This window comes from Pteropus alecto, unplaced genomic scaffold, assembly GCF_000325575.1.
Source record: "Pteropus alecto unplaced genomic scaffold, ASM32557v1 scaffold8, whole genome shotgun sequence".
In the NCBI taxonomy this organism is placed as follows: Eukaryota; Metazoa; Chordata; class Mammalia; order Chiroptera; family Pteropodidae; genus Pteropus; species Pteropus alecto.
In genome coordinates, this window is record NW_006494609.1 from 15,470,167 (window position 1) to 15,495,017 (window position 24,851).

General features: G+C 34.2%; 1 protein-coding gene across 3 annotated transcripts in view; it reads right to left on the bottom strand.

Annotated features, from left to right (window-relative positions):
- TRIP11 (thyroid hormone receptor interactor 11) overlaps nucleotides 1-24,851 on the bottom strand; it is a 70,404-nt gene that overhangs the window by 38,767 nt on the left and 6,786 nt on the right. For all 3 annotated transcript variants that reach the window (XM_006925533.3, XM_025042107.1, XM_015599680.2), the window contains 11 exons: nucleotides 21,648-21,758; nucleotides 18,585-18,863; nucleotides 16,625-16,693; nucleotides 14,989-15,154; nucleotides 13,351-13,698; nucleotides 10,648-10,688; nucleotides 10,030-10,116; nucleotides 7,472-7,684; nucleotides 3,852-6,872; nucleotides 1,221-1,361; nucleotides 406-599 (listed from right to left, as the gene is read on the bottom strand). In XM_006925533.3, the coding sequence (XP_006925595.1) occupies nucleotides 406-599; nucleotides 1,221-1,361; nucleotides 3,852-6,872; nucleotides 7,472-7,684; nucleotides 10,030-10,116; nucleotides 10,648-10,688; nucleotides 13,351-13,698; nucleotides 14,989-15,154; nucleotides 16,625-16,693; nucleotides 18,585-18,863; nucleotides 21,648-21,758 (4,670 nt within the window). The remainder of the gene's footprint in view (nucleotides 1-405; nucleotides 600-1,220; nucleotides 1,362-3,851; nucleotides 6,873-7,471; nucleotides 7,685-10,029; nucleotides 10,117-10,647; nucleotides 10,689-13,350; nucleotides 13,699-14,988; nucleotides 15,155-16,624; nucleotides 16,694-18,584; nucleotides 18,864-21,647; nucleotides 21,759-24,851) is intronic.

Sequence of the window (24,851 nt, forward strand, 5' to 3'; positions counted from 1 at the left end):
TAAAATATGGGGATTTTATTTAAAAAAAAAAAAAAAAAAAAATCACATAAATTAAATTAGATTATTTGGAAGCCTGAACGGCTAATTAAATCAGTCAGAATTTAAGTCTAAACTTCTAAAATGATGAGAGGCGATTAGAGTAATGGTTACAATTCATAGAAATCTCAGTTTGAATGCCAGATCTGGTTAAGAGTTATGGACCTGAGTATGAAACCCACACACAGTGTGTGTGCCTGATCTCGGGAAGGTCACTACCAAACCTCTTTACCCTAACTTTCTTCATCTGTAAAATGGAGATATTAACTTTTGTGAATAAAATGAGGTAATATATGAAAAATACTTATTGAGTCTTACATTCAAGAAGTTTTGGTTAATATTAATGCTAAAAAAGAAAGAGAAAATTACCTTGCATTTTCCATCGCATCAGAGGATGAAACTAGCTTTTCCTCCAATACTGTGACTTTCTTTCTTAGTTTAGCCTCTCTATCTTCTGCAGCCAAAGCTTCCCGAGTATAAGAATCTTCTGTTTCTAAAAGATGGTTACGTAATCTCTCTAGCTCCTGGTTTAAACGTAACTCTTTGTCACGTAAATGTTGAACCTAAATAGAGGACATTTCTTTATTTTTCTTCTACAAAATTCACAGCCCCCCCGACTCTGCCATCCATCCCACAAGCCACGTGTTATCAAATTTTTCCCTATTGTTTAAGTATTTAATTGTGTACAAATTTCTCATACTGCAAGATGTGTTTATGCTGGGAAAAGTCTCCTGAAATCATCCTGAATATTCATTTGGAAGGTTTACGTAAGATCTCATTCCTTGTGGCTATAACGGACAATGGAATTAATTATACAAAGTACGAGGCTTTTTGCGACAGACCACTTTTTCAGGAAATCTAATTTCTTCTATATTTTATGAGTAGGAAATTTTTCTTATATACAAGATATGCCATGATTTTCACCTTTTTTTTTTTTTTTTCATTAAAAAAGATTAAGGTATAATTTGGTTTCAGGTACACAACATGATGATTCAATCCTGGTTTTCACTTTTGAAAACTGAAATAAAATACACTCTGGGAGATCAAAATCCTACTATAGCAAATCAGGGAAAGACTAAGAAAAAAATCAACCAAGAAATTCACTTTAAATGGTTTCAGTTTTCTTACTTAATAATTATTCAACTTGGTGCCTGAATCACTGTTTCTCTAGAGTGAAAGCATACCTCATTCTGCACCGCAGTGTTTTCCATTTGTTTCTGTTTCAGTGCCAACATGACTTGGTCTCTCTCCTTTTGAAACATAACTGTCTTCTCCTGCAGTGACTTAACTGCATTTAAAAGCTGATTTAACTCTCCAGCCTTGCCCTTTTGGAAAGAAATAACTTTAGATTTAATGAAAAATACATTTTAGAAAGACATTTCTTCATCAATTAATTTTAAAATATAGTTAACCATGTCAAGAACATCAAAAAAGTAAGGTCTGAGAAACTGTCACAATTTAAAGGAGCCTAAGGACCAAGATGACTATAATATGCTATCTTGAATAGCATCTTGGGACAGGAAAAGGACATAAGGTAAAAATAAAGGAAATTCAAATAAAGTATAAACTTTAATTAATGATAATGTATCAATATTGGTTCATTAGTTGTTACAAGTGGACCACAGTAATGTCAGGTATGAAAAATAAGGGAAACTGGGTGCGAGGTATGTGGGAACCCTACTATCTTTGGAACTTTTCTAATAATCAAAAAACAAAAGTTTGTTAGAAATGTTCTAAAAAGAACTCAAAAGACACAATCTCTTCAAATTTACCCTAAACAAAGTGTTCACAAACTCCCAAATCACTCAAAAAAGAGTGTGTGTGTGTGTGTGTGTGTCCCCTTGTAGGTATGTATGTGTCAGGCATACACAACTGCTGTTAGAGAGAGTAACAGTGTCAAGATGCTAGCAGAGGAGCAAGGGGAAGTCATTTCATATGCGCAGTCTATTTTAAAAGAACATTTTGGCAACAATTTCACAAACGAAGGCAAGTCTGGAAGGGCATCTTGCTAGATGGTTGTGAAAATTTATTCCTGAATGCATTCCATACAAGTACAATATATTAAAGGCAGAATCAAAAAGATAACGCTTCGTTGCAAAAATTGAGCCATGAATTTAAGATACTAGCTCAAATTCTAAACACACCCTCCTGGATAGTGAGGCCAGTATCTTCCAAGTAGACATTCAGTGAAAACATTTTTTTTTCATATTACAGAGAAAGAACAAATGCTTGAAAAATTAAATAAAGTTGAAGATCTCTTGTTGAGAACATCTCTTACTCTCTAAAAAGAGAGATGTTATTTATTATATTCAACATACAACAATAAAGGTATCCTTCAATTTATATAGCGTATTGGAAGAAATTAGTTTATGCTAATGACCCTCAAGTACGACTTAACTTTAGGAGCTTCCTGAAAAGCAGGTAAATCTTAATTAAATCTGCACTTCAGATCTATAAATGTCAATGAAATAGAACTAAGCTCTACGAGATGCTACAACTACAAAAGGAAAATATATATTGAAAAAGAATACTTCACTGTTCTACTTTCCTCTATTGTAATCTTACAGCCTTAAGACACTACACCTAATTTCGGTTCGTGAGCAATAGAAAGCTTCTTCTCATTAAGAGTCTTCTTCGTACCGAGTACAGACCAGCACCACAAGAAGCTAAGAAGCTGTATGTGAGGGAGGAGGACACCGTGACACTATCAGTGTGCCTACATAATCAGATGGTAAAGAAGGAGAGATGAGGTAAGACTTTTCTTACGGAGTGGAAACTACATCAAGTATTCTCAAACTTTAATTCAAGACTCCAAGAGAATTTAATTGGCAAAAGAAGTGAAATCATTTTGTATGTTGTTCCTGGCAGCACATAAATGCTCAGGAAGCACTTGCTGACTATTCTCATTTCTCTTCCGAACTTCTACTACTGAAAGCATAGAAATCAGACTAATAAAGCACTATCAAAACAGCCCTATCACAGTATGATATACTAGGTCTTCAAAACGTTATTAAAATCAATTGCATGTAAAAATTTAAATATATCATAAACTACTGATATTTTACATATATAACTGCTACAATCCTCCATTTGATGACTGAACAAACCAACCAGTATGGTTAAAACACACCCAGAGTCACACCAGTGACAGAGCTGAGAACAGAACATTTACTAAGCCTACTGTGTGAAAGCACTACTTGTGGTTAGCCCTTTTCAGATAACAAGTGGTGATTGATTCATAAAAAACCAATTTAATGGGTCATCCAGCACTTTGTTTTTTAAAATAGAATATCACATGTATTAAGGGAATTTCTGATTCCTGAAACTTTTCAGTTTTACACACGTGCTTACTGTGTCACAAAATAAATATATTTCTTACTGTAGATCATCGTCAAAGATGTAGCATATTTCAGAGTTCCATATTATATATAAGAACCTCTAAAATGTCAACCATTCCCAGCAGCTACTGAAATATGCCTAAAATTTAAATTGCATTGACTCCAAAATTCCCTCTTGTAACACATTTCTATTTTCTAAAGAAAAATATTAATTGCTACTAAACTTTTTCTATTTACCAGCCTATAAAAAATTAATCTCATACTAAAAATATTTGGAACTATCTAGTAATTTGGGGGAGAAACTTCCAGATGCCTCTAAAGAACATTTACTTGGAAGGAATCAGAATACCTTAAAATAAGCATTTCTAAATGAACAAACATATTCCCCTTCAAAGATGACATCGATAAAGTTAACGCACTAAAAAGTTTCCTCCACTCCGACTTCCCTCTGTATGTAACACCCCGTCCAGCACGTACCTGCTCTTTTTCTTTCAGCAGCTGCTCAAAGGCAAGAGACTTCTCCTTCACTGAAAGGCACTCAAACTCCTTTTCTCGCAGCATCACAGAAAACTTTGTATTAGTCTCTTGTAATGCTTGATATTCTGTTTCCTTTTCCCTGGTTGTTTCTACTATTTTTTCATTTTCCTCTTTTAGTTCACGAATGTCCATTTCTAAAATTACTATTCTCTCCTTCAGGTTTGTTACTGCCTGTCTCAAAAGTTCATTTTCATTCACCTTGTTTGTGAAATTTTCATCTAAAGAAAGTAACTGATCACTTTTGGCTTTGATTAAGAGATCTTTATCTCTAAGAGACTTTTGTAAAACATCGTGTTTCTCCTTTAGTTGCTTAATTTCTGAATCCATTTGTTCGTGTTCTTTTCTTTCTAGCTCTGAGGTAGCAGCGACTGAATTAGACAACCTGTGATTATTTTCCTGGAGAGTTCTAATTGTTGCGTCTTTCTCCTGCAGTGACTTTCTTAGCTCTTCTAGCTCTTGCTGAGAAGACTCACTCGATATAGCAGACTTAACCGTTCTAAGAGACTCTGCTGACTGGGAAGTAAGCAATGATCCAAAGGAGAGCTGTGGCGAAATAATATCGAGTTTTCCTAAAAGAAGATCTTTGGTATTGCAAAGCTGCCCTATGCTGTGCTGAACCTGTGCTAATTCCTGCCCAAAATTTTTGAGTTTGGTTTCATTCTGCTCATAACTTTGGATCAGGCCAGTATAGTCCACTTGTAACTTAGAATTATTGTCACTGTCAACCAACACTTGTGCCTGAAGTTGATGAAGTTCTTCCTGAAGCTGGGCTGATTCGTGCTGCATATTTTGTACTGTGGTCATCACCTGCTGTTTCCACTCTTCCATTTTCTTTACTTGTTGTTTTAATTTATCGCGTTCCTGCAGAAGCTCCTCAAACTGATTACTGTTAACACCTCCAACGTCACTACCAGTGCCAGATGTCTGTAAAACCGTCAGTAAGGTCTGACATTTTTGACTTAGTGCATCTATTTCAATGTCTTTTTCTCGAATGATACGCGATAAATTCTGAACAGTTTCTCTAAACATTTCTTGGGGATTACTTTCAAATTTAGTGGACAGTTTTTTATTTTCATCTTGCAGTTTACTGAGGGCTGCTTCTTTGGCAGCAACTATATCAATCACCTTGTGATATTCTGTTTTGAGATGGCTATTTTCCCTGGTCTTTTCACTCAAAACAGCTAACAGTTTTTCTTGTTCCATAGCATAAGCCTGGAGCTGCTGTTGAAGGTAAACAACATCCTGGGTGTAGGAAGCTGAAGAAATTCTAGCGTGAAGAGCCTGTATCTCCAAATCTTTCTGCTGGATAATCTGAGTTAGTTTACCAACCTCATCTTTAGACAACTGATCAATCTGTTTAGTTAAAGAGATATTCTTTTCATTTAGAAGTTTAATCTCCAATTCTCGTTCTTTTATTCCTTTTACTAATCTTTCAGTTTCGGCTTTAGATAAGTCATGCTTTTCACTTCCATTTTCTATATTAAGGCTCTGGACTTTTGTTTCTTGAAAAATATCAGAATTCTCTGTTTGAACATCCTGCCTTTCTTCATGCAACTGGGTTTTGATTTCTTCGATTGTTTTTTGCAAAGTCTTAATTGCTTCATCTTTCTCTAAGAAGAGTTGGGTGTGTGTGACGTTCATTTGCTCATGCTGGTATTTAAACTCATCCATTTCCTTCTTCTGCTCCTGTAAAGACTGAAGTAGTTGCATTTTACTCTGGTTTTGATCTTCAATGATCTTTTGGTGATGTTTTATTTCCTCTTCAAGTTTATCCTTTATTACATTCAGCTGAGAAACCTCAGATGCTAGTTCTGTAACACAATCGAGGGTTTTAGGCTCAGCCGCAGGTGCAGCTCGACTCTGCTGCTCCCTGAGTCGTTCCAGTTCTTCTTTCAGATGATTGTTTTCCTCTTTCATAGATGCGAGATGTCTGTCTTTTTCCTCTATGGTTTGCTTCAAATTTTCATTTTTTCTTAAGGCCTGAGTATTTTTAGTTAATTCCTCCTGGAGCTCTGAACTTCTCTCTTTAAGTTTTTCAATAAAAATTTCTTTCTCATTTATAAGTTCTGTCAAATGCTTCCGTTCTTCTAAACTAGATGACAAAATTGACTTAGTCTCTTTATGATCAATATCCATCTGTTCAATATTCTTTTTGAGTTGTGCTATTTCCAAGTCTTTCTCTTGATTGAGTTTAATTAAACGCTCATGTTCCAACTGTAAAACAGAGGCACTCAAATTCTGTGCACTTGACAGTTCTTCAATGGTCTGCTCATACTTCTTTGCTTCTTCCAAAAGCCTCTTTTCAGCCTGACACAATTCTGCTTCCAACTGTCCTTTTTCCATTTTTAGAGCCTCCACAATAGTGTTCTGTTCCAGAGAAATCCGATTGTTACCAGCAACAGATTCTTGCAACTGATGTCTGACATCTTCACATGCTAAAACCAACTTTTCATTTTCCATTTTGAGATCAAAAGCAACTTTCTTTAAATTTTCATTGAGCTGTTCTATTTCTGAAAGATTCTGCTTTAAGCTTCCCACTTCGGCTTCCCTTTCTTTAAGTAAATCATCCCTAAAATTACTGTTAGAGTCCTGACCAAGAACCTGAGTTAACTCATCCCTGACTCCAGAAAGCTCCTCCTCATTTCGTTTAATGTGTTCCTTAAGTTCGAAGTTCTCCTTCTGGATGTTTAAATTATTGTTTTGTGACTTATTTAGTTGATCTACTAAATCTTCTACTTTATTCTCCAGCTTCTGCTTGGTTAAATGCAAGTCATTTAGGAACAGTTCACTTTGAATTAACTTTTCTTTCTGCATGTCTAACTCTTTAGTAATGTTCATTTTATCGTCTTCGAGTTCATGGACTCTCTTTTTTTCATCATTTAGATCTTTTTTCAGTTTACTGATGATGCCATCTCCCTCATTTTGTTGTTTTGATAGCTGATCTTTTATCAAAATCATGTGCTGAAAGAAAAATTAATTTGCATGGTGACTTTAAAACATTCTCTTATCTTAGTACCAATAGAAAATTTTATAAAATGTCATGCATCATAATCCTCCAATATTTCTAATCCTTCTTAAAACAACTTTTAAAAAAATCCCAAAATTATTTATTAATATTTTATAGCAAACCTATTTTATCATTTCAGAGATGAGAATTTAAAACTAAAGAAAGTAAATGATATATGTTGTTTTTTTACAACTCTTAAACACTGGGCAGGAGTCAAAAAAACTACAGCTAATGGGGCAGATCAGGCCTGCTGCCTGTTTCTGTAAGTAAAGCTTTATTGGAACAGAGCTGCACTCAATTGTTTACATATCATGACAACAGAGTTGATTGAGTGGTTGCAACTGAGACAATACGGTCTGCAAAGCCAAGAATATTTACTACCTAATGCTTTACAGTAAATGTTTGCCAACTTCTAGGACTAGAACACCAATGAACTAAAATATTAATGAAAACACAAAATTAAATCACAACAATCCCCGTTGTTTGTTAATCTGGTGTTCAGTCTACTGAGTGGAACGTGCTGCCACACTGTCTGTAATATAGTATTTGTTACCTTTGTAGCTTCTTGGTTCTGTTTATCCAGTTCTTCTAACTCGGCTATCAGTTCTTCCTTTTCAGTGATACGCTGATTGAGTTCTTGTTCCTTTGCCTCCAAATTAAGTCTTAAATCTTGTAATTCTAAATCCAAATCCATGTCTCTTGTAGCTATAGTTTTAACTATTTCATATTCATTGTTCAATTTTAAAAGTGATTTCTCAAGTTCTTCCTTGAATGATAAAAGGGGAAAAAAAACAACACATAGTATAATTGCAAGAAGAGACACCAAAAGATTAAAAAATATACATATATATATATACACACACACACAAAACTTGGGATTCTATTTTAAATGTTCCGAGCTGGAAACATTATTGCATAATACCTCAGCAATGGCATACAAAATTCAACAAACCACAGCCTTCATTCATATACAAAGTACTTCTATAACCCTAGACATGGCGCAAAAACCTGAGTTTGTCTTCTAGCTCCAACTTCGTCACACAAAACTTTCCCTTTCCCGTGTGGAGACTTCCTGATCCCACCCCTACTGCTGCTTCTCCTTTTCCTCCCCTTTCACCGCACACATACTTTTTTAAATGTCCCAAGTCTAACGGATCCCTTTACTTCCACTCCCTAACATCTAGTTACCAACAGCCATAGACAAAAGTGTAAAAAAATCAACACTAATTCAATCTGAAGTTTGTCCTCTCTAATGAGCATATAAAAGGCTTCTTTTCCCTCATTCAAGAAATTTTTCATGTTATTGGCTTCTGTCAGGACATAAAATCTCTTCTTCACCCAAGAAAGTACCCTCCTTCCTTTGGCTCCTAAGCTGAGCACATACTAGGTTTTCCTTTATCAAACCTAACATTCCTAAAGATATATTTATGTCATTTTTAAAGTACATTTTATGTTGTTTTTTAAGTAATTAATGCTTTTCCTACAAAATCCCAGAAGATAAACTCAATATTGCTGTAAAACCTTCTCTCATTGATATTTTTAAAAATCAAAATTCTACTGAGTCTACTTTAAAGTGAATAAGAATCTCAAATTTCCACAAGTAGTCTAATACATATCTTACAAAAGAGACTAATGAAAACTATATTAGAATATCAGCCTCAAAATTCTCATTCTTCTTCCAATTGAAAAGTTTATTTTGAAATACAACTGAAAGATGGGAATAGTATCATCTTATGTCTTTCTAGAGTTATCGGTACAATTAAGACGATCACAATTTTTTTTCAGGTAGATCTTAGTAATACATCATATGGCCTTGCAGGCACTTTTGGCATTCTTCACCAGTGAGCAGACCCATAGCAGACATGATTCAAAGAAGAGTTACAATGGATTACTTAACATCAAAAGAAAGGAGAAACGGCTATCAAGAATAGTTACAGAATCCAAAAATACCATGAAAAAGTTACAGACCTTATCAGATATGTGTAGAGATCTGCAAACTACAAAATATCCCTAGCTAGTTACAGAAAGAAATAACTGAAAAGAGCAGAATCTAATGGAAGCAGAAGAGAACAAAGGAAATGTATATACTATAGTAATAAGAAATGACTGGGAGAAACTACTGGCATTTAGTGAGTGGCAAGAGTTGGGGCCAGGATCCTACAATGCATAGGGCAGTGTACACAAGTAAGAATTTTACCATCGCAATACCAACAGCTCCCCTTTGAGAAACACTGCCTATATGCTAATAGAAAAGGATGTCAAAAATATAATGTTGAAGTATGCATAGTATGTTAATATTTCTATTTTTTAAAGCTGTTTATATATATAATCATACATGCATGGATAGAATCTGGAAGTACATACAAGAAACTGGTAGGAAACAAAGCCTCTGGGGAAATGCCAACCAACAGAGGTGTGAAGGACATTACATCCGTACAGCCTGAAGTTTTTCAGTATATATTACTGATTATGTACATAAGTAAATATATGTTATTTTTTTAAAAACTACGATTTTAAACTGAGACACTGGCCTGTAATAATATCAGCTTACAACTATCCTATATTTAAACTCCTGCCTTAGCCAAGGAATTATCCCCAAGTGGTACGAAAATAAAAATACCTCTCCCCATACCTAACATTGCATTATAAAATCTTATTCCACCCCTGCTACCAATATACACAAGAAAGCCTATTTCTACCACTGAGAATGTCCCTCTTTACCTTTTATCACTAAGAAATTCCTGTCTGCCACTCTAGATACATTCTGGGGCATAGAAGCAATAAGTACAGTCACAACAGGACACCACTCCAGATTCCCCACCCACCAGTGTAGGCTGCTGCTGTCAGGACTTCATCTGAAACCAAAACAGAGCCTTAATCTACCTTTTCTGCTCATATCTGTATGCCTACAGGCTCACTTCTAAATGCACATTCTGCTCGGCCTCTCTGCACCTTGCCTAAGTACTTCAACCTGGCCTGACAGACATCAATAAGACCAGCTTTATCCTCAAGACTCTCAAGAACTAAACACTCACTATATGAACTAGCCCTCAGCTGTGATCTATATATAATACACCATCTTAATTTTGCCCGCATTTTTATCGCACCCACCTTTTCTTGACTCAATAAGGAATTTTCTTTTTCTAAACCTTGGACATGCATTTTAAGTTTCAGATTGTCTTCAGCGAGATTGTTATCCTACAAACATGTTAAAAACAGTGTGTATTCAGATAACAGAAAATTTCACGTTTACAAAAAAGCAGGCAAGCTATACAGTTGTGCATTTCTACTCAGCATTTCTTTAGTGGTATATAAAAATTATAAGCATGCAACACTGGGCCATCTAAAGCCAGTCACTCATTTTATAGACATTCATAAAGAGGATTTCTTTATTATATTTGAAAAAATATATACTTATAAATACAAAATAACCTGTAATCATCAGAAAGAGAAATAACTCTCTGAATATCATAAAGAGAAATCGAAATGCATCCCTCACTTTGGGGAGATCTTCTTCCACTGTCTCTACATACGGAACATTTGTCAAATTAATCTTCAAAGAGGTATGTATACTTGCATTTTTCAATTATGCAACTTTTAAAATTGTCAATGTATGATGCAAAAGTTTCTGATATTAATAAGTAAACATAAAATTACTAATAAGCAACTATAATAATCAAAATACTTTCTTGGTAAACCAATGCCAAAAGCTTTCTCTCTTGAGTTTACCTGGTTTAAATTACTCAGTCTCATTATTTCATTTTCGGCATCTGTAAAAACAATGGATCTGACATTAAAATTCTTTAAAATACCTTAATAATTACCTCCTAAAATTAATGTCAGAAGTGAAATGCAATGAAAATAAAGCATATTTCTAAGCACGATTAGCAAGCCCTACAGTTCTTAGGTGAAATGTTATTTTTATTTCTGTATTTCTATTTTGACTATACCAAAGAAATCATAATATAGTTAGAAATTATGTTAAAATCCAATTCTATGGAACAGTATAAGAATTATAATTGTATTCTGAGTGAGTCATAAGTTACTGCCTTCATAAAAACATTAACAACTATTTCAAAATGAGTTGATTTGTTTGTGTAGCAGGAAATAGTGTAAGGACTAAAATTGGAGGAAAAAATTTTTAAAAAACCACGAATGTATATTTGTACCACAAAAATAAAATAATCTATCAATTATCTGAAGTGCCTTAGGCATGAGTACTAATAAAAGACCATTCAATATGGTATTCTGGATAGATCAATAAATAGAAGAGGTTCTAGAAGAAAGACACAAAGAATTCCACAAGTTCAGCTGAAGTAATTCATTCTTTGTTCATTCAGGAAATAGTGAACGTATACTACGAGGTCAGTTGCTAGACAAGAAGGAAAAATTTAGCCTCTGCTTTACTAGACCAAAAAGGGCAAATGCTTAATCCAGATGTGGTGGGGTGGGAGGTGGTGAGTGGGGCCAGGGAAGCCACGTTAGGTACCTTCCAGGGGATGTGACACCTGTGCTGAATCTTAATATATGAACAAGAGTCGGTGGAAAGAAAAAGAGGCACTCCACACAGAGAAAGCAGCAAACGCAAAGGCCAGAGAGCTGAGACAACACCAATGGCTTAAGCAGCTATATAGAAAAGTTCAAAATAGCTACAGCTTAGAATATTAGGAAACTAGGAAGAGTTGAAACTGAAGAGGGAGTCAGGGACCACATCATGACAGACATTATATGTCTAAGAAGTTCAAACTTTATCCTGAAGTTCATAAGAAGCCACAAAGTACTAAAATCAGGAGAGTAACCTGCTTTGCATTTCTCAAAAATCATTCTGGCTGCAGAAAGAAAAAAATTGTTTGAAGAAGGGATCATGGAGACCAGAGAATAACAATAGCTAACACTTTTATAATGCTTATTGGGGGCTAGACACGGTTCTAGAGAGAACTTTGCAGCTGGTAACATAAAAAACCCTCATTACTACAGCTATGAAGAAGATATTACCCCAGCCATATAGATGACAAAAACCTAAGCACAGTGATGTTAATTAACCTGCCCAAGGTCAGCTAGTTAGTGATGGAGCTGGATTCCAACCCTGTCATGTTCTTACCCATGATGTTATTCTACTCCACTCAAAAGACTATGATAGTCAACCAAACAGAAATGATGACTGGCTGAAGTTATTCAGTGGCAGTGTAAATAAAAAAAGGGGAAGACCTAAGCAGCAGATTTGTTTTTAAAGCAAATAAACTCATAGCAATCACCCAGTACATTGAATAAATACATTTATTATGAAAAAAGCAGAGCTGCTTTGAAGTCAAACAGGAAAGAAGCCCAGTACGCCAACGGCACAGCCTTCCCTCTGCGTTCACGGCAGCTCCCAGGGCTGAGGCACCTATGAGAAACCATGAGAAACCCTCGAGCCTCTATCAAGAACAATACTGAAATGTCCCTGAACCAGAGAGGAGCTGGGGAAAGAGAACCTATAAAACTTGCTAGGTAATGACTTCAAATTCTGCTTTGGGAGACTGGTAAATGCTACCAATTACCAAGCTAGGGAAAGGAAGAGAGAGGAGGATATGGTAACTTTACTTTGAACGTAACCTGAATTTGAATTTATAGAGTTGGCCATTCGGGCCAGGAACTCATGATAAACACCTAGGCAAAGAATAAAGATTGGGGGTGGGGGAGGGGTGGGGGAAGGGAGACAGGTCTCACAAGCACACAAGGGCTAGAAACCTCCAGAGCAAGAATGAGTGAGTTCATAAAGTGAGAGTTTATATTGTGAGAAGAGGACAGAGTGCAAAATAAAATGCATCTTTTCAGTTATGAGCTCCCATTATGTTTTCCTGGCAGGAATGAATACTGTTGTTGGCCTATTTCATTTCACACTTAAGTTTTATAACACAGAATACTGCTCTGGGAATTAAATATCATCTCGAGCATGAAAACGGTGGAAGACTTATGGCTCTTATCATTCTCAGGACTGCTAGATACAGGGGGTCATTTCAAAGAGTAACAGAGAATTTTGAAAAAAGTAGGCTGCATTCCTCCATTGGAGTATCTGGGCCCTACTGAGTTATAGAAAATATTTGGTTCTGTATAGATTAACAGAAATAGACCCATTTCTCTTCCAACAAATGTCTATCTATATAAACATTTCTCAGAAATAAACATGGCCTCCTAAATCAATGAGTTCCATGTAAATACTTAAAGGATGAGAAAAGGATGTTGAGAGACACCCAGAAAACACTTAATACTTTTTAGAAGGAAATACCCATGTGTGATCTATTATAGCACTGAACATAAACCAATAATTCTATTCAAATTCCACATAGCCATTTCCATGAATATTCCATTTCCGCAAAGTTCTAGTTGTCTCTAAAAACGAATAGTATGCAATGAAACACCAATCAGAAATAAGTTCCAAACATTTTATACCAGACAGTGCTTGTTGTAGTCTGAACACTTCTTCTTCTACTGATGTACTCTGTGGATGAATTCTTTCCTTTTCTGTCACAGTGTCACTTTGCAATTTGGTACATTCCAGTTTCAAGCTTTCACATTCTTTAATTATTTGCCTGTTTTCTACATTTACTCGTTCCTGTTCCTTCCTCAAAACATCTCTGTCATTTTCTGCAGAGGATAATTTTTTACTTATGTCTTTTATTTTATCCTCAAGTTCTTCAATTTTTTTTGTAGACTCTATTTTTTCAGTTTGTAGACTCTCAATAGTTTTTTGCATCTCATGGATTTTAGAATGATCAGTTACTGCAATTCCTGAGCCACCTAAAATGTAAACATAAAATCAAGGACAATAAATATCAAGTATCAAAAGTTATCTACACACAACTAAGAGATTTCATAGGCTTCAGAACTTAAAAGGTCTAAAAAGAAAAGTTAAAAACAAGATAACACAAAAGTCCTAATAGAAAGGCCCAAATCCAGATCACTGATAACAGTAAATGCTGGTGAGGATGTGGAGCAGCAGGAACTCCCACTTGTTGCTGGTGGGAACGCAGAACGGTGGAGCCATTTTGGAAGACAGATGAGTGATTTCTTCCCAAACTACACATACTCTTACCATACAATCTAGCAATCATACTCCTTGGTATTTACTCAAAAGAGCTAAAAAGTTATATCCACAGAAAAACCCAAACACAGATGTTTATAGCAGCCTTACTCATAATTGCCAAAATTTGGAAGCAATCAAAATGTACTTCAGTAGGTGAATGCATTAATAAACTGTACTATATCCAGACAATGGAATTTACTCAGTGCTAAAAAGAAATGAGCTATTAAGCCATGAAAAGATATGGAGGAAACTTAAATGCATATGAATGAGTGAAAGAAGCCAATCTGAAAAGGCTACATACTGTATGATTCAAACCATAATGACAATTCTGGAAAAGGCAAAACTATGGTGGCAATAAAAAGATGAGTGTTTGCAGGAGGTAATGAGGGGGATGAACAGGCAGAGCACAGAGGACTTTCAAGGCCGTGAAAATACTCTGTATAACATAGTGATAGAAATGTGTCATTACACATTTGTCCGAATCCACTGAATGCACAACACCAAGAGCGAAGCCTATGGATTTTGGGTGACAATGATGAGTCAGTGTAGCAGGGAGGGCAGAGGGTATAAGGGAAATCTCTGTACCTCCTTCTCAATTTTGTTATAAACCTAAAAGTGCTCTAAAAAATTTAACTTTAAAAAAAAGTTAAATTACTACAATAGACAAAGCATTTTAAAATAAATAATCAAGGAAAGCTATGATTTGAATCAAATACTAAAAAGCTCATGTCTTTGAGTTTGAAAGAAAGTGAAAATATACCTAACGATTCAAAAAAAAGGTCTCTGTATTATAACCATTTATTACAAAAGCAAAAGGACCTTTCCGTTTTTGCGGAATCTTGACCGTAGCGGCCCCAGTGCAAACTTCTGGCAGATTAGCAGAACTAGTCATTTACCCATTTTTTAGAACTTTGCCCACGTTTACATCAGTGTCCTGATCTTACAGTGCTATGTTTGTCATTTAATTATGTCACCTAATATGTTACATTAATGAAATTAATAACCTTGTTGTAACAGATTTTCCAGTTCTTCAATTCGTTCTTCATAGTCACTTAATTCTTCTCGATGCCGACGAGTTATTTCTGTCAATTTCTGTTGGTGTGCATTCTGCAACACTGACATTTCATGTTGATGATTATCAATTTCCTGACTTCGGTTCTGTTTAAGTTCCTTAAAAAATGAAAACAAAGTTAACCGTATTTATAATCAATGAATTTATCTAAGCTATTTCATTGTTGCCCAAAAGTCTGTATTATTAAAAGTAATTCTCTGAACATGCTAAGGCTGAAAAGAATTTAAACACGGGCCCAAAATTTGGATAATTCTGAGACTCTACCCTTTCCTTTCTTGGGACTTAAAAACAATTTTTCTACTTTTAATAAGGGACCACCACCAAGAAAAAACAAAAAGAAGTTAGCAAAAATATCTCTTTTCCTTAGACATATTCCACCAACATCAGTGTCAACCTTCTGGCCAATCAGTATCTGCTGTCCCATTACCCTGTCCTCTCCCTCCGTCCTTCCTTCCAACAGCCTTGATGGGACTCCCCAACTGTCAATCAAGCTACCTTGATCCCCAAGTTGAGACCACCCATCTCTCTTCTAGGAAGGTAGGTCTTGAGCTGAGTTGGGGACATTGGTTGGACCAGCAGCATTATGAAAGCTGCACCCTGAAGAGTCTGTCCCCTGTGTCCTGATACTTGGGTTCCTGATGATGTTCCCATTCCTGTCTTAGCTGAGGCCAAAATGCTCAACTCCTCCTTCAATCCTGTGAACAAACTACCCTTGATCCTTCCAGTAAATCCTTTGCTTCGCCTAGCCAGAGGTGGTTTTTGTTGCTTGTGACCAAGAATCTTAATCTATAAATTAGCTTTTAGTTCATGAGAACACAAGTGAAGTTATTCTTTAATCCTATACACTTATGTGGCAATACTTGGCAAGGAACTTTACATTTAAACTACAAAACAATCCTACAAAGGAGGTATTATAATGATATCTACCTTACTGATGAAAAAACAGAAGTTTGTAAAGGTTAAGTAAATTGCCCAAAGTAACACACCTTGTAAATAAATAGCAGAGCCAGGATCCACACACAGAGTCAGGAACCCACCCATACCAGTACTGTGTAATAATAACAAAACCCAAAACTAAAAGTTCTATATCTGACAATAATTTACAAACTAAAAACAATTCCTTACATGATAAGTATATGTAATTAAGACTTTTCTTGAAGGAAATAATTGACACAAACTAGCAAATTACCATTCTTAAGAAAAAATTATTTATAGTAAGTAATATTAGCATGTTACTTTTGTCAATATCCTTTAACCCTAAACCTTGAAATTTCAGCAACCTTGGAATTCTCTTTTAATAAAGACCATTTTATGAGATAACACTGGAAAACAGACACTTACAAAACATAAACTATGTAATAAACATATGTTCAAAAACAAATGATTTTGCAAAGGAATATTTTTACATAGTGTACTCGTCATAAAAAATAAAGAAGATACAAAACAGTAAAAAATGAGTATCATAATCTAATTATTTTTACAACTGAGCCTTTTATTAATTTAGGCTTATAATTTTTATAAGGCAAATTTAAATGTATAATCACCATTGTTTCAGCAATCTGCCTTACCTTAATGATATTTTGTAGTTTGCAGATTTCCCTTTGATCAGAGCTATCTGATCCCTGTGCTTTAGAAGTCTAGATCAGAAAAACAGAATTAGAGAATTACATTTTCTTATAAAAGAGAAAGCTGCAGACTGACTTTATTAAAAGATACTTTTCAAAAAAGGGGCATTTCCCAGACAAATTCTGATTAAAGAATGTCAAGCACTTTTAAGGAATGTAGTCCAATAGTAAATAACACACAATAAATAAAAGATACCATTCAAAGTATGTTAACTAATTAGGGAGACAACATTTTTACAAAATAAGAAAAATACCAGAGTATATTTTACTTACTTAACAAAATGTAAATTTGATGATAATCAAGCAGCTTCCTAAAAGATAATTTCTAAAATGAAAAGTTACCAAATATTAAAGCTAATAATAACTGTAAAAATCTTCTTAAAATGATTTTACCCAGGTTTCTACCCCAATATAGACTAACTTTTGGTTTGACAAGTAAATAAAAGAACTTTGGGATTCTTCTCTACTCATTTAAAGTTGTATGTTGTTCATTTACCTTTCCTATCATTTACTATAGTGTTAAGGAACTGAAAGCTACTCTCTGGATGAAAGGAACACAGTATAATGAAAAGAACACAGGATTTGGAATCAAAAGATATCTGAATCACAACTTACTATGACAACGGCTGTATTACCTACAAACTTTTACTTTTGCTCATCTGCAAAACAGAATAAATATCTCACATAGTTATTAAGGATAATGTAGTATATATTGGGGTAGTATATATGGAAACATCTTGTAAAATATAATACAAATATAAACATTAACTTTTATTATGTCTTGCTAGATAAGTTCCTTGAAAGGTCCCAATTATGCTTTTTTCACCTTTATATCCCAGTATAGGTCTGTCATATAGTAGGCATTTAAGATTTGCTGAAGTAAACATACCAAAAATCTCTCTCTTTCCTGTGAAATCTTGCCCTAAGCAATGTTTCCTAAAATGTATTCCTCGTATTATGAGAACCACCTGGCGTCTTTGCTTGAAAGCTATAGAGCTTCCAACACCCAAAAGCAGATGACCAAATCCTAATATCTCAAGGGAGGACATGGATTCCACAGCAGGTCAAGTTCTCCAGGTTATGCTTGAACACACACAAAATTTAAGAACTACTACTTTTTAGAGGTGAGATGGTCAAATAGATCATTCTCTCTAGCTTTATTTTGGTTATTAGGAATGTCTACAACTTGGGAAGCAAGGAGATCATTTTAATTGGGATTTCTCCTTTACACAATTAGATTACACACACACAAAAAATAGAAAATAACCACTTTACTTATATATTTTATTTTTCTCTACATTGGTGAAATTAAATCTACATGAATAAGGTTCCAGTTTAATTTGGGTCTCATGTCTATCAACAACCTTAGTAGTTTATATAAAATCTGATACATGTAAGACAAAAAAGCATTCCTTGGAAGAAAGTTTAGAGGCGCAAAAAAGCAAGGATTTAATTTCTAGTGCCCAAGAAACACCACAAAATAGTTTAACAAATTATAATACCAATTACTAGATTTTCATTTTACTTATAACTAATGCGAACAGGAACCTCAGACGACATCCAGCAGTGAAGCCTCAGGAACGCCAGGGAAAAGGTGCCGGTTCAGCCATAGCAATTTCATTTTTATCTCTTTTAAGCCCTGGGCTAGAAACTTTCTATTTTATTTTAAAACATGGTTCTGTTGCTTTAAATTTCTTTGAAAATTTCTTCCATACATTGTACAGAAGGGGAAACAGGCTGAGAGAGAACGATGACCTGACTAAGATCACTTAGAAACTTACTGGCAGAATTAGAATACAGGTTTCAATTTCCTAGTCCTGGGTTCTCTCTGATACCAAAAGATCTATACACAGCACCAGTATTTTCACCATAGTTTTCAAAAACTCATTAAAATTTTACCTACTTGAGCAATATGCCTCCAATGGCCAACTTCAGATTCAAGTCTTGAAACTTCATTTGACAATCTGTTTATTTCTTGTTGTGAAGAAATTATGTCACCAAAGTCCATGTCATCGTCGTGGAAAGCTGAAGCATGATGACTGACACCGTAACTGAATGAAGATGATGCAGTGGTTGTTGGCACACCACCAACTCCTGAATTTACTGACTGAGCAGCTGACTGCAGCTTCAGCAACTGGTCCTGTAGTGCAATCTGTCTTGCTTTAAGATGGCTGATTTCTACCTATATAGTTATAATCCACATTTTAAAGAAGGTACTTTAAAATAACCATATTATAAATAAAATAACCATATTATAGATGCATAATGTTAAAAGTCATAATAATTTAAGATTATCTCATGATGGTACTCTCTCAACTGAATCCAAGTCTTTTGTAACATCCCAATCATAACATTTTTATTTAAAAAGCAAATATAATTACAACAGTTAAAGCACAGACAATGTTTTCAATAGTATGAAGATCAGAATTTCACTCATGTAATTTATTAAAGTAATGAATTCCTCAGTTAAACATGGGTTTACTATCTTCTATATACCAGATAGGACAGGCAATTTCTTAGGGTTCTGTTTGTGATTGTCACGAACCTCAAACGGTGAGAGTATAAAAGCTGTGTCAGTCTATGTACTGGAAAGTTTCCTTTGAATATCTGTTGGAAGAGTCTTATGTAATTGATTAGGGCTGGATTTAAGCTTAAAATACATCATGAGTTAGGAGTAACCTTGTAGTGGTCTGTACAACTCAGGTGAAAGAATGCTTTGATTTATTAATCCAATCTTCTCAGATAAGATAACACAGGAAGCCTGTGGTTATTAGCCCATGAGTCTTAGAAGGAAATCATGTCTTGAAAGAGACCTTGGCTTTTGCCTTGGCAAAGAGGGGGCAGTGAAAATTTGATTCTACTAAGGGAGAGAACAGTATAAAAATCCTGAAACCCTGAGCAGAGCTGTGACTGAAGGCTAGCAATATCAAGTCGTTGTCCAAAAGAAATTATGAAAACAAGACTTAACCAGAATGCCAGAGCCATTCCGAGGGAGAGATTATTCAAAACATAAAGGTAAGCGACAGAGAACTAAAATAAGCTTTCTGTAAAATACTTAAACTAGTCCAGAAGACACTTTACCACAACTGAGGAAAATCTGATACTGACAAGACAGCTAACAAGTAACGGTATTTCTACATATGTAATATCAAGCAATTAGACAGACAAAAACCAAACATAACTATGTCAGATGTCATAACAAACAGGGTTTTTATATCAGAGCCCCTTCTCTAATGGAGATTTATAGTAGTGCATAATTCATTCATTTTTCATAATTCATAATTCATTCATAATTTCAGTCATTTTCCCATTAATGATATGAGGCAAATTGCATCTTTAGGGAATATGAACATCACAAAGAGATCAACAAATAGATTAAAAAATAGCAGATCCAAAGATTCTGCTAAAGTATTTTTATATATTATCTTTCATTCTAGTAAAAAGTACTGAAATCCAAAATTGTTTTCAAATGTAGCTATAATACAAAGAAAGTTCTCATTATACAACAGTTATATCAAATCAAAGAGTTAAAAGTGCAAGTTCTAATAACAAAGAGACATTTCTAAACATGAATGCTTAATTTGCCCTCTAATATCAATAGTTAAGTAGAAATAAAATGCCAAAGTTTTCTAAAGTAGTGTTTTCAACTAGGATATAAGCATCAGAATCATCTATGGAGTTTTCGAAAAACACCAAGACCAGGGCCCCTTCCTAGTACGCTAAACCAGAATCTCCTGGATGACATAAGCATCTGTATTTTTTAAAAGTGTCACTCATGATTCAGCTATAAACCCCTGGGTAGGAACTACTGCTCTACTGTAACATCTATTAAGTCAATGCTGCTCCAAGTGTGGTCTGTAGACTGATGCCATGTATGCCTGCTACAGTCCAGGAAAAGATAAGCACAGAAATTGAAAGACTTACAGGCTTAAAGACTTTTAAAGCAATGTGACAGAGTAAGCTGTTGAGCTTTAAAAAAAAAAAGTGGGCTTTTAACTTTAATTTGAACTTGTAATTTTCCTTTTTTATATTTATTTTATATTTGTAGTAATTCATTTTTATTCTATTTTATGAAATCAATTCCCAAAAGATTGGAAATTTAAGCTCTTCTTTTAAATGTTTATATTTATCATCGATGTAGTTTAATTTTTCATCATATGTCACTAAAGGAAAGAGAAATCAGTACATCTAAATTTAAAAACCCAAATATAAACTTATGATACAAATGAACATTTAATCAACAAAATAAAGAACATCCAAATGATCTGGATAATAAAAAAAGAAATGGTTCAATTAAATAGAAGTATTTACTGAATTCCAGTTATGTACTGAACACTAAAGAGAATTCATGAGTTCTCATGAAACATGGAGACATAGTCTATATTTTAAGGATTTATGATAACGCTGGTTAAATTATCTAATATCTATTACGAGCACTACAAAGAAAAAATAAGCCAATTTCAAATAACTATTTCTATCAAACTAAAGGGAAAATATTAATAGCACAGTATAAAATACTTCATATTCTCTTTTTCCATGGAAAATCAAGTAAATGCCAATATAGCATTTATTACACTTAGAGTTAAAACCATTAAAAAAGATATGTCATTAGCAATGATCGCACTGATTTAAAACAATTTTAGGTAAATAGATGAGAAATTAAGTTTCATAAAATTAGAAATTATAAGGAACAGATACCTAAAAATATTTTATACAAGGACTTTTCTTATATGCTTTTCTTTTGGAAAGCAAAAACTCAACTCCACAAAGGTTATGTTAATGTAAATGTAATAAAAAAGCTTACAGAGTTCTTGTTAATGATATCAAACCGAGCTGGGAATTATTAACTTCAACACCCTTTCAATATTCTTATGGATCTAAATATAGCTTGATTTATATTATAACTCTTAAACACTTCCTAAGTACCTTACAGTGAAATAGGTATGAAATAACTGATAACATTTACCTCTTTCTGCTGTAATTGATTTCGATAACTTGTAGACTGCTGCTTTATTTGAAGCTCTGAAGCTTCATGCTTCTCTTCCAGATCAAAACAAAGTTTTTTAAGTCTCTCATTCTAGAAGCAAAGAAAAAGGTATTTTCAACAAAAAAAACCTAAAAAGTAAAACATGTTAGTGACAGCTATATGCATGACATTATGAAAAACATATTGCTTCGTATAAAGAGATGTAAAATATAGGGCTGACAGAATTCTGGCCTTTAAAATATACTTTCAATTAAAGTTATAAGTGCAATAAGGATGTTTATAGAGATTATGTGTAATTCTGAACCAAAGTAGGAAAAAAAAATCTTGTTTAGTTTGACTTTCTGCTAAGAAAAAGCCATTGATCAACATTTCCCCCATCTTTGTACACCAGTGTCTAACATATAATAGACAATAAGTGTCTCGTAAATTAATAAACTAGATTACATGTTTGAACTTTGTTTTCTCCCCAAACAGAACTTTTTAAAAGAAATGTTTTTTAAAAAGACTTCTGGCTAAAGTACAGGTGGGAGGCCAAAGCCTCATAAAACCCCAGGCTCCTGAGGCACCTCTGAAAAGTCCAACTTGAAAGCCACTCAGTTTGAAAAGCTAGTTAAACGTACACAAAATATTCTAAGAATAATTCAATGAATCTAGATTCACGGTCCTTTAAGATGTTGGCATATATGGAAAAAATTACTTAAATTTTATGTACAAAAATATTATCTTAACCTATCATTCTTTGACATTTGAATGATTAAGTACATAATGGAGCAAGAGAAATGGACACTAAAACTTTCTTCAAAAAGTTATTTATAAATTATTACAGATAATAATTTACTAAGAATTCTACTAATATATCTACACAGTTTAACAATGATAACTGAAAATAAGGACATTGATGGTGAAAAAGCTCCTGCTAGAAGGTGAAGACTTTCACTTTGTGAGTGTCATCTGTTTTCTTCTTAAATTCTAGGAATTTCTTACATTCAGAGATGTGAAAATTATGATCCAAGGAGATTATATGAATTTCCAGAGAAAATCAATGGAGCAAACTAAAGAAAAAATTGCAAAATACATAAATCCTAGTTTGGAAGTATAGACTCCAAAAATCTAACATAGACTTTGGCTACCTTGAAAAAATATTAATAAGAAATTGGACCTGAGGTCACACAACTAATTATCTTCTATTGGTTACTTTTGAGCTGTTAACATGAAAGACACCACACATAGTTGAAAAAACACAATATAGTCACATCAGAACCTAGTCATAAAAGTCTACTCAGGGCTTTTTCACATAAGAATACCTAAGGCTATTTGTTTACTCTGATTAATAACTAGAGCTCAGACTTGCAATTTGGCCAATACCTAATTGGTTCTTTCCTCATCTCCCTAGCCATATGAGAGAAAGATAAAGCACACGAAGGACAGATTCTATTCATGTGGCTGATCAGTAACCAAGAGTTGTCAGTGGCCATTTTCTATTATATGGAATACAAAGCAGAGAGCGCTTGTCTGAAAGTGCGCGCGCGCACACACACGCACGCGCGCACACACACACACACACACACACACACACACAGAAACAAAAAGAAGAGAGAGAGATAGCCTCCAGTTCTGGCTGCAGCCCCTTCCTAAAGACTGGCTATAATTTCTGCCCTTGTAATGCATGAGACCCTCATAGCCTTAAATTAGTCCATCCTGCTTAACTCCTGTTTTACCATCAAGGTCTAATGGAACCGATTTTAGCTCGTGAGTTTCTTTTCTGAGTAGTCCTAACTATCTATAATGACTGGTGTTTATGATTTTTCTCCTTTCTTAGAAGTCTTCCAAACAAGAGAAAATTTACTCATTTTTTTTTTAACAGAATAAAACTCATTTTATCTTGCAATTTCCATAGGGTACATTGGGCCCTTTTATAAGTCTAAGAACAATCATGGGATCATACTGATCTTGTGTGTGTGTGGCTCTTTTTTTTTATTATGGTGACACTGGTTAATGAAATCCATTGAATTTCCATAGGGTTCAATGGGCCCTTTTATAAGTCTAAGAACAATCATGGGATCATACTGATCTTGTGTGTGTGTGGCTTTTTTTTTTTTATTATGGTGACACTGGTTAATGAAATCCAGTAAGTTTCAAGTGTACAACTCAACAGTAAGATCTTGTGTTTTTTATATCTTGAAATGTTTTATTTTTATCATCCTAAGAATTATTTTATCATTATTCATCAATTATTCCCAACTATGCTAAAAAATACTTAACTAATAAGAAAACGAAAGACTGGCAGAATCACCTAGAAGAATGATGCAATAGTGAAATGATCAGCTTTCTGCCTGCACTGCCCAAAGTATTGCATCATTTTTTAAAAAGGAAAAGGCAAACTGCAGATATCTTGTAGTTTTTTTGTTTGTTTTGTTTTTTTGCTTTCGTTGAACACAGCTGAAAATTCAGAATTTTCATTTTTCAAAGAGAAGACAACAGAAGAAAATATTTCATAGTTTATTAGACAACTAAAGAGATAAATGCAGAGAGACAGAAACAGCACTCTGGCCTAACGGTTATGGTGAAACTGAGTCAGAAGCAAAGTCTCAGACAAAACTTCAAAAAACAATACTCTAGATGAGTTTTTTCCAACTCAAGAATTGATGAGTATTTGTCTGAATACAAATATCACAATACATTTCTAATAACAAAGAGGAAATAGGGTGTTCTCATCAAGTTAGTCATTCAATATGAAAAGATATTATCTCACAATATTTTTTGACAAGGACCTAAACCATTCCACACTTTGCTAAATGGATATGTATTCTTTCACTATATATGATATTTGTATGCCAACATTTTCTTGATGTAGTTCATACATGGAAAAATGCTGAAGGCAGATGTGAACACAAAGCTGACTGGGAGGAAACAGATGACATAAAAACGAAAAAATTCAGTGGATTGATCACTTTAAGTGGTATTTATAAATCCAAGAATAAAAAATGCTTTGAGTAGTCCTAACGATCTATAATGACTGATATTTATGACTTTTCGTCCTTCTTAGCAAAGAAGCAAAGACAACAGCCACTGTCTCTTCAACAAAATCATGAGCCATCGAAGTTTTCAAAAGTACTGATTTTAATACATAAGTCAAGAACCAGAAGTAGCGATAAGCTAAAATCTATTTAGAGATGTAAATTA